The sequence below is a fragment of the Conger conger genome, chromosome 19, assembly GCF_963514075.1.
Source record: "Conger conger chromosome 19, fConCon1.1, whole genome shotgun sequence".
In the NCBI taxonomy this organism is placed as follows: Eukaryota; Metazoa; Chordata; class Actinopteri; order Anguilliformes; family Congridae; genus Conger; species Conger conger.
In genome coordinates this window covers 8822579-8832874 of record NC_083778.1, presented here as the reverse complement: position 1 = coordinate 8832874, position 10296 = coordinate 8822579, and the positions used below count along the sequence as shown (strand labels likewise).

At 43.6% G+C, this 10296-nt stretch overlaps 1 protein-coding gene across 1 annotated transcript; it reads left to right on the top strand.

The window, feature by feature from the left end:
* Positions 1 to 2898: 2898 nt before the first annotated feature.
* Positions 2899 to 10032, top strand: LOC133119149 (angiopoietin-4-like). The gene is made up of 8 exons (XM_061229593.1): positions 2899 to 3072; positions 3454 to 3492; positions 5693 to 5800; positions 6223 to 6247; positions 6897 to 6988; positions 8242 to 8359; positions 8726 to 8911; positions 9397 to 10032. The coding sequence occupies exons 3-8, from the start codon at positions 5696 to 5698 to the stop codon at positions 9714 to 9716; spliced, it is 846 nt and encodes a 281-aa protein (XP_061085577.1). The 5' UTR covers positions 2899 to 3072; positions 3454 to 3492; positions 5693 to 5695; the 3' UTR covers positions 9717 to 10032.
* Positions 10033 to 10296: the final 264 nt, after the last annotated feature.

Genomic DNA, 10296 nt, shown 5'->3' with positions numbered 1-10296 from the left:
AAGGGAGATTGTGCTGAAAGTTTAAGACCTTGCACAATCCAAATTCTGACCTTAAATAGTCATACACCAAGAACGGAAGACATCGCGTTCTACAATATTCAGCCTATTTTGTTCAGTTGAGATCTCAACGTTTTATTGGAAAAAGCAACAGTAGTCTGAGTAGTTTCCACTTTCACAACCGGAGACTTTTGGCCATTGTCTGTTGGTGACCATGTTTACCTAATTAACATACAGTTTATAATCTAAACAATCGGTAGTGTGTCTGTGTAGCGGGCTTCCAATCACTGTTTTTACATGTGAGAAAAAAGTAATTGCATATCCTGATCGTGTGACTGGAACATTTAAAGATGATGCCACAGCAAGCAGGCTGTAGTTTGAATGTCCGCATCTAGACATCTTTACTTTAGTGTTTGTAATTGACTACAATTTCGAATATGCAGTTTGACTAACAAACCTCTATAAATGTTTAATTCACCAATGTAATTGGCTGCCAATCACCTTTCAATAAATACGTAAATTGCACTTGTTTTCTTTGTCTTTATTGTGCAGATGGCATTTTATTATTTACTTTTATTTAAGTTTTCTTTATGAACATCATCCATTAATTCATCATTTATAAAGAAAACTTAATAAAAGTTAGGGAAAACCTCGGTAAGATTTTTGTGTTACAAGACCATTGTACATCCCTTCCTATCATTGAAAAAGGCTCACTGACATGTTGACTCGCCCTCTGTTATTTTTTAAAACATTGGTTCGAAAATTGGTTGTAATTGCCACAGCCAATCGCGTTTCAACGTGAGGGTGTTTACAGAGAAGGGGGCGGGATAAACAGTGTTGAGGTTTGAAGGTGTTTGTTGCTGCTATTCCTCTCTTGACCTTTAGAAGTCCAAAGTGACCTATTGTACCTTTAATTGGTTATTTGGCGACGCGTCAGCTAAAGAACTGATTCTCTGTGCATTGAACTGGCCTTACCACCAGGGCCACGAGTCTGGCTTCCTAAAGATATTATAAACTCACCAGATAGTCAGCTCCACGTTCCAGTGCCATGTTTATTCTGAAAGTTCATGGAGGGGCCTGAGTTCAGTAAAGTCACAGTGAGTGTTTCAAAGCTCCAGAAACCTTTGCTTCAAAAAGTTTGGACATGCAGTACTGTGTCAAAATCTTAGGCAAGTCTTTTATGTACATTTGGTCCGAGATGTTTTTCGATTTATTGCTTTCTGCATTAGTTTGTCAGTCGAAAAGATTTCCAAGCATTCAGTCATTCATTCAAAAATGTACTGTTCCTGTTGTTATTATTATTTTAAATTTTGTTAAATAAAGTTTAAACTTTTCAGAAAAAAACTTCATTGAGACTGTTTGGGATTACCTTGATGGCTAGAAGCAAGCAAGACAGCTGAGCGAAGTCTGCAGAACAACTGTGGAAAGATCTCCAATATGTTTGGTACAACTTACCAGCCGATTTCCTTATAAAATTGCAGCACGTCAGAGAATTTATGCCGTTTTCAAGGTGATGGGTGGTCACAACAAATATTTCTTTAATTTAGTTTTTAACTGTTCAATGCTCTTGGTAGAACGTCTTTTGATATTTAAAACTGTTGACAACTGAACTATTTTTGAAAGTGTGAGAATTTTCTTGCTTCAGACTTTTAGACAGTGCTGTCGGTGTTGATGTCCTTGTGAGTCAGCTGTGTGTCCCAATCCAGTTGCGCAAAAACGTTTTCCGTTTTGGTCCTTACTCCCTGACCGTAAGGACCTGAAAAGTGGATTTTGGAGTCCGAGAGCCAGCAATCCCATCTTGCATAGCACCATTGTCTTTACAAAGGTCACATGCTTTATGTATTTATTTTTTTGAAAGCCTGCGTTTTCAACCGTGCGATTTTCCCAGCAGCAATCACCTGTGAACGAGGAAGGGGTGCTGGAATGGGCGGAGATGTTATTTCCCACCGCACACAGCTGAACCAGGATCAGTGCACTGAGCCCCAGTCATTACTGCAGTTACTGGGGGACATGGATCAAAACTGATCTGAGGTCAGGTTAGGTTGACCCCACTTGTTATTGGATAGGAGAGCTATTTTATGAGAAGCCCGGATTCTTTACAGCAGGACTCACAAAGACTCGAGTGTCCTAGCCAAGCTACGGACAGTGGAGCACTGTTTGGGAAAAGTGCCCAAGCCATACCGCTGTTTTCTTTTTCTTTTTTGGGGATCATTTCCGAGCGACGTGTCTCAACTCATTTTGGGATTTCAGGTTGTGTTGCGTGTGGGAGTGGCACAGAACAGGCCGTTTACTGGCAGACGAACTGCCGTGATTTTCCGAGTCGCATCAAAACGGTCCAAAACCGCAGAATACATTATGCAAGTCATCACGAGTCTGGTTTCATGAAGAGAAAATGTTTATATTATCATAATAAACATGTCTACGTAATTGCAATACATATAATAATAATCTATTGCTTTCGCTAATTTAGGACAACGCAGGCTGGAAATATTTTAGTAGTTTAGTAGTAATTTTAGTTTTTATATACATTTTACGGGAATTTTGCTATTTTATTTTTCCTTTAACTGGGATTTCCCATTGAGACCAGTGTCTCCTTTTCACGGGACACGAGTAATGCAACTAGTAATGCAAATCATTCAGACATTTAATGCATTACATAATTAATACCCACAGGAACGTCACAATATTCCAGAATCAAATTAATATAATTTAAATATGATTATAGGACTTTTACCAATAAGGTAACAAGGGAATCGCAATTAAGTGTGGCTTGGAGGCTACTACATTCAATTTACGTGTCTCAGACAAACTGGACTAAGTTTCGCCTTGGTAGGTGGAGATATAAAGGATTTAAAAGATATCCCGCCTTACGTCAGAAGCGACTGGATCCGCCTCCCGATGTAATAGCAGACGGCGGGGTGAACGATTTTGTTGACTGACGGTGGTACTACACCTGTATATATTGTCCGAGACAGCCCATAGCGCCAGAGCGAGCATTTCTTTTGCAGTCGTCAACGCTGCAGCACGCAAGTTGCGACAGGAGCGACTGCCGCATTGAGTGAATTCAAGTCCTGGGTAAGTTCTTTGTTGTTCTGTAAAAATGTATGACGTGTAAAACACTTTTTTTTTTTTGAGCCGAACACTAACTGAATATAAATTAACTTCAGCAAGTTTGTTCGTATACCTTGGTCAGACGTCCAAACATCGGAGGAGATTGATGTTTTTAAAGTTTAGATTTTCATGACAGAAATGTAATTACTGAGAGTTGTTATGTACATTTGTGTTGCAATTATTTTGGTTAAGAGTAAATAAAGTAACATACTGTCATCAAATGTAGTGAGCATGAAAATAATAAATATCTGGCTTTACTTCTTAAATTATGATAAACACTTTTGCCTGCTGGTCTGCACCCCTGGCCCTGAAGATAGGTTTTTTGTTTTTGTGTCTTTTGCGTAGATATCAACACAACACAAGTGACTGAAGAAATCTGTTGAGGTAAATGTGCGACAACCGATTTCTATTTTTTAAAATGTATTGATGTATTTTTTAGCTGACACTTTTATCCAAAGATTATCCAGAGACTAAGCAGGGGACAGTTCCCCCCTGGAGCAATCTGTGGTTAAGGGCCTGACTGTGGCTACACTTGAACCAGAACCCTTCTGGGTCCTAGTCAGGCAACTTAGCCACTCGGCTCATGAGAAGTGAAACTGGTGTGAACACAGTTAATAAGAATGACATAATTAGTTATTTAGCTGACGCTTTTATCCAAAGAGACTTACAGTTGATTCGACTAAGCAGGGGACAATCCCTCCTGGAGCAATGTGGTGTTAAGGGCCTCGCTCAAGGGCCCAACGGCTGCACAGATCTTATCATGGATACATCGGGGCTTGGACCACCAACCTTTCAGGCCCCAGCCATGTACCTTAGCCACTTGGATTCAGGCTGTCCTCAGGTTCTCATTGTTCTTATTCAGTAATGTGTCTGTGTGTGTGTGTGTGTGTATATATATATATATATATATATATATATATATATATATATATATATATATACACACAGTCATGTAAAGAAATTGGGACACCCCGTTAAATATTCAGTTATTCATTAAGAAATGATCACATATCGATGTCTAATCTTGTTTTTATTTATCTCTGGAAAAGAAAGTGATCTAATTGCAGGTAAACTACATCAACATGAATGCATATTCTAACTGAGGAAAAAGTTAGGACACCCTACCCCCTAATACCTAGTGTTACCCCCTTTGGCTGAAATAACTTCAGTGAGACACTTCTTGTAACCATCTACCAGTCTCTGACATCGGTCTGAGGAAAGTTTGCCCCACTCCTCAACGCAGAATTCTTTAACCTGTGAGATGTTTGAGGGGTTTCTTGCATGTACAGCCCGTTTCAAGTCACCCCACAGCATCTCAATGGGATTAAGATCTGGGCTTTGACTGGGCCATTCCAGGACTCTCCACTTCTTAGTTTTCAGCCAGTCCTTGGTGGATTTACTGGTATGTTTTGGGTGATTGTCATGTTGCAGGGTCCAGTTCCGCTTCAGCTTAAGTTTTTTTACAGATGGTCTCACATGTTCCTCAAGCACCCGCTGGTACACTGTAGAATTCATGATAGATTCTATGATGGTGAGCTGGCCAGGTCCTGCTGCAGCAAAGCATCCCCAAACCATGACACTTCCACCTCCATGGTTCACAGTCGGAATGAGGTTCTTTTCCTGGAACGCTGTATTTGGTGTGCGCCAAACATGTCCTCTGTTCTGGTGTCCAAATAATTCAATTTTAGACTCATCTGTCCAAAGAACATTATTCCAGAAGTCCTGGTCTTTGTCCGTGTTCTCTCTGGCAAACTTGCCTGGCCTTAATGTTTCTCTTGGAGAGTAAAGGTTTCCTCCTTGCACACCTCCCATGAAAGTTAAACTATTTTAGGGGTTTTGGAGACTTCTTTTAGCATCTTGCGGTCTGCTCTCGGGGTGAACTTGCTTGGACGGCCAGACCTGGGCATGTTGGCAGTTGTTTTGAATGTCCTCCACTTGTAGACTATTTTCCGGACAGTGGAATGGCTGATTTCTAAATATTTTGAGATCTTTTTAAATCCCTTACCAGACTCATAAGCTGCTACAATCTTCTTTCTGAAGGCCTCAGACAGGTCTTTCGATCTCACCATGGTGTTCACTCTCACGTCAACAGTCAGGAGCACACCAAACTAAATGTCTGAGGTTTAAATAGGGCAAGCCTCCTTCAAAATGCTGAGTAACAATGTTCTAATCATGTGCACCTGATGTGATACACCTGTGTGTGATTTCAGCCATTTTAGGTGGGGAAAAAATGTGGGGGTGTCCTAATTTATTCCTCACCAGAAATAGCATTTTTATTTTATTACATTTTACAGAAAGTTTTAAAAAGTATTTTCTTCAGTTTTACTTGTTTAGTTATATTTCTTGAATCTCTGTTTTGTTAAAATTGATATTAAATATCCATATGTCTAAAAATGTTTAAAAAACACACAATTTTCCATAGGGTGTCCTAATTTTTTCACATGACTGTGTATATATATATATATATATATATATATAATTCAGTTTTTAAGTTCCAAGCTTAGGTGTGTGACCTGACTTTTTCGGTGTAACTGCAGCATTATAGCGATTGAACGTGATTGGTTCTCATCTTCCTCCTCTGTAGGCAATGTCCGGACCCTGGATTCCCATTGGCTGTGGCTGGCTGATTCTGCTTCTGTCTCTCAATGTTCATGCTGTGCAGTCTTTGGGAGAGACGGAGCCACGAATCGAAGTAATGGCTAAACTTCTTTCTCGTCCATTTTTATACAATTTATCATGTGTACACTATTTATTTAGCTATGCCAACATTGTTTTAGAAGAAAATACTTTCTTACTCCTGCTTATGTAAAAGTCATTCTCAAGCCCCATCCGACTGTCCATGTTAAATCATTATAAGGTGAAATGGAACTCTTTTGGAATGCTGCCCACTATATTATTCCGCCAAAATGGCTGCCCGCGATATCTTCCCGCCAAAATGGCTGCCCGCGATATCTTCCCGCCAAAATGGCTGCCCGCGATATCTTCCCGCCAAAATGACTGCCCGCGATATCATCCTGCCAAAATGGCTGCCCGCTAGATCATACCGCCTAAAATGCAATGAAAGGTCTCTAGTAGTGATGTCTGTGTTAACTGGTGTGATCTCTTTGTTTCCAGATTGGCCGTGGAGTTTCTGTTCAGGGTAAGTAAACTCACCCTCCATATTCAGTCCCTGTTCAGAACAGCGAGTCATAGTTTTTGGCCCATGGTACTTTCCTTCCCTCAGTGAAGCCAGGAAGGCAGCGCCCTGTAGAACCTGTAAACGAATCGTGACGGGTTTAGCAAACTAGCTAGCTCAGTAACGAAGCTATAGATACATTTCATAAAAATACATTAACAACATGTATCTGCTGAACCTGCTGCCTTCTAGTTGTCACTGATGGAAGGAACATCCTCTGAAAATTAGCATAGCTAGCCCCCGCTTTAAACCCCCATGGTCCACCTGTCGAGCCACACAGACCCTATCTGGGTGGGCTCTGAGCTCGGAGCTCTGGCCTCTGAGCTGTGGCCTCTGAGCTGTGGGTGGAATCCGCACTCATAGCATCTGACCAGTATCTGACCGCCACGCCCGTGCTGTGGCCTCTTGCTGCTACCATGAGTAAAGTCGTTCCCAGACAGTAACAGTTGCTGAGTCCTGAGAATCTCTCCCACGCTGACCATCTGGACTCACCAGTGAAGGAGTTCACTGTTTATATTGGGTAATGCACTGTTGCATCAACTCTGGGCAGTGACTCAATGGGTAAGTTCCTCAATAAAACTGACCACCTTCCCCATTTTCCGGCATGTTCCAGCACCAGACTGCACCCAGGTCAAAAATCTGAACCCTGGAGCCACCAGTGGCATGTACATGATCAAACCCGCGGGAGTCAAAAAGCCTTTTAAGGTATTGTTGACGCCGTTGTTGGCGTGTGAACTTGGGCTGAGGGTGGTGCTTATGTGGACCGTGAGAGGGACCAACCAGGAGCACAGATGGTCACGGTCATAAGATACGGTTCACCATTTAGCCATCTACTTCTGTTTTGAGTTGTTTTTTTTGTTTTTTGGGGGATTTTCCTAAATTTTCCTAATTTCCTAAAGGGCTCTACTTTCTGATCAGTGCATAGTGTGTTATGAGCTGTTAAACAGGCAAAGTGATATTTCCATCAGCAAGTTTCTTTAATTTTTTTCTATTTATTATAAACATAGACATGTATGTGCATTATATTACATTACATTATTGGCATTTGGCAGACGCTCTTATCCAGAGCGATGTACAGTTGATTACGCTGGAGACAATCCTCCCCTGGAGCAGTGCAGGGTTAAGGGCCTTACCCTATATAATAGGCGGCCTGTAGCGTAGTGGTTAAGGTAAATGACTGGGACGGTTGGTGGTTTTAATCCCGGTGTAGCCACAATAAGATCCGCACAGCACAGGCCCTTAACCCTGCATTGCTCCAGGGGAGGACTGTCTCCTGCTTAGTCTAATCAACTGTATGTCGCTCTGGATAAGAGTGTCTGCCAAATGCCTGTAATGTAATATATATATATATATATATATATATATATATAACTATAATCATAATTTATAGTATTAAGTTAATTTTCGGGCGGCACGGATGGTGCAGTGGGTAGCACTGCCGCCTCACAGTAAGGAGGTCCTGGGTTCGAATCCCCGTCAGCCGGGGCCTCTCTGTGCGGAGTTTGCATGTTCTCCCCGTGTCTGCGTGGGTTTCCTCCGGGTACTCCGGTTTCCCCCCACAGTCCAAAGACATGCAGGTTAGGCTGATTGGAGAGTCTAAATTGCCCGTAGGTATGAGTGTGTGAGTGAATGGTGTGTGTGCCCTGCGATGGACTGGCGACCCGTCCAGGGTGTATTCCTGCCTTTCGCCCAATGTATGCTGGGATAGGCTCCAGCCCCCCTGCGACCCTGTTCAGGATAAGCGGGTTAAGATAATGGATGGCTGGATGGATGGAAGTTAGTTTTCATTATAATTGTTATATTGTTGTTATTTTTGCTGAGCCTTGGATGTGTTGATGGAGATGCATAGCTGAGAGGATGTGGTTGTGTGCGAGTCTCAGTGCGAGTCTCAGTGCGAGTCTCAGTGCGAGTCTCAGTGCAAGTCTCAGTGCGAGGTCTCAGTGCGTCTCCCTCTGCAGGTTTACTGTGAGATGCGGCCTGACGGGGGCTGGACCGTGTTCCAGAGGCGAACGGGGGGAGCCGTGTCCTTCAAGAGGAACTGGAACGCGTACAAAGTTGGATTCGGGGATCTGCAGAGTACAGAACTCACTCGCACACCCGCCACTTACACTCACTAAGTTTGCCCTATCTAGTGACCTGGCTTCTCTCTCAAAGGCCATCATCTGAACACTAGGTATCTTGTCAGGCCAAACGCCCCCTTGTCTTCAGGAGGTTCTTATGTTCTACATGGGCTGAATGGCCAGTTCCCATGATGTGTTTTTATGTTATTTTGTTGTTGTGTTCTAGATGGGCCTACTGGCCTGTAAGTGTGTGTGGTTCTCTTCTCTTGTTCTAGATGTGCCTACTGGCCTGTAAGTGTGTGTGGTTCTCTTCTCTTGTTCTAGATGTGCCTACTGGCCTGTAAGTGTGTGTGCTTGTCTTGCTCTCCCTCCTTGGGTGCAGGGGACCACTGGTTGGGGCTGCAGAAGCTGTGGGCCATCACCAGGGTGCGGGGCAGCTGCTGGGTGCTGAGAGTGGAGCTGCATGACTTTGAGGGAGGGTTGGCATATGCGGAGTACAAAGACTTCAAGCTGGGCGGCGAGAGACAGGCGTACAGGCTGACAGTGGGGGAGTACAGTGGCACGGCAGGTAAACACCGCTGCCCCGTTTGAGGCCTTTCTGCCCTGTATTCTTTAGCCGTCACGCTAAAGGCCAGTTTATATGTTCGTGAGCGTTCTGGGATTCGCGTCGAGTGACAAACTTCTGCCGGACAATAAACTGGCCATAAGGCGTGGCCCTCTAACTTTATTAGTGTTCCGATTTCTTTATGAAAGTGAATCTTTGGTTTAACACTTTTAAGGTGTAAGATTTGGTTTAACCTACAAAGATGTCACGATCACTACTGGTCATTGGAAGCAATGAAAGTTCTGGAACATGGACTTGAAATTTAGAAAAACTGTTTTTTTTTTTATTTTCAAAAACGTATAAGAATTTAGGCTTTTTTTAATATATATGCGGTAATAATGATGGTGATCTTGATGAGGCGCAAACCATTGCGCGGGGGCAAATCTTCCACGTGGGTCCGTAACCCCCGAGGCTCGTGCCTCGGATCTGACGGGATCTTTCTCTCGAAGGCGACGCCATCCGCGGGATCGACCCCGTCCACGGCGCCTTGCCGGGAATCGACCAGAACGGCTACGGCTTCAGCACCCTGGACCGGGACAACGACGGCTGCTCCCCGTGCGTCTTCGGCGACATCGCCACGAACGACTGTAGCCGGTTGGAGGGGGAAGGGGGCTGGTGGTACAGCCGCTGCGGATTGGCCAGTCTCCATGGCGACTGGCACCCTGCACGCGACAACCAGGGCTGGGCGTCCGGCCTCCATTGGCTCACCTGGAGGGGGCCCGCCCCCTACTCCGCCCGCGCCACACGCCTCATGGTCAGGGCGCTATAAGAGTGGAGCGGAATGGTGACGGCACAGGTTTACCGCTACTGCGTACGTGCAGAAAACCTGCAACGCAAGCTTGGTGTCAGTCCGTCCATTCTATCAAATTAAAAGTTCCTCTGAATTGCCCCAAATGTCAGCCTTTTTTTTTTTTTTTATGAGCATTAAATTGTTTTTTTTTCTTTGATTCTCTCTTATTTCGCATTTTCAGAATCACCCGTCATGAAAAGGCGACCAATTCATAATTTGCACAAAAGTTATTGGTCACTAAATGTCTGACATGAGTGAGGTTACGAAAAAATAAACACTTTGCATTCCAAGAAAATGTCTGAAGTTTCTTTTGCGATTCATGTTTGCTGTTTGTATGATATAAACACTCCCACAAAGGGACCATAACCCTTTGTGGGACTCAAACCTGCTGTGGCCACTTTATAAGGTATATCAAGTACCGTGTAGAATTATGTTTTTACAGAAGGCTGTCACAGAGACACTGTTTACAGAGTAACGGAAGACAAAACATAAGGCCAGAACCCCCAAATGCCAGCAGCTATCCCATAATGCAACCTATTTCTGCTGAAGGGCTGAGGCT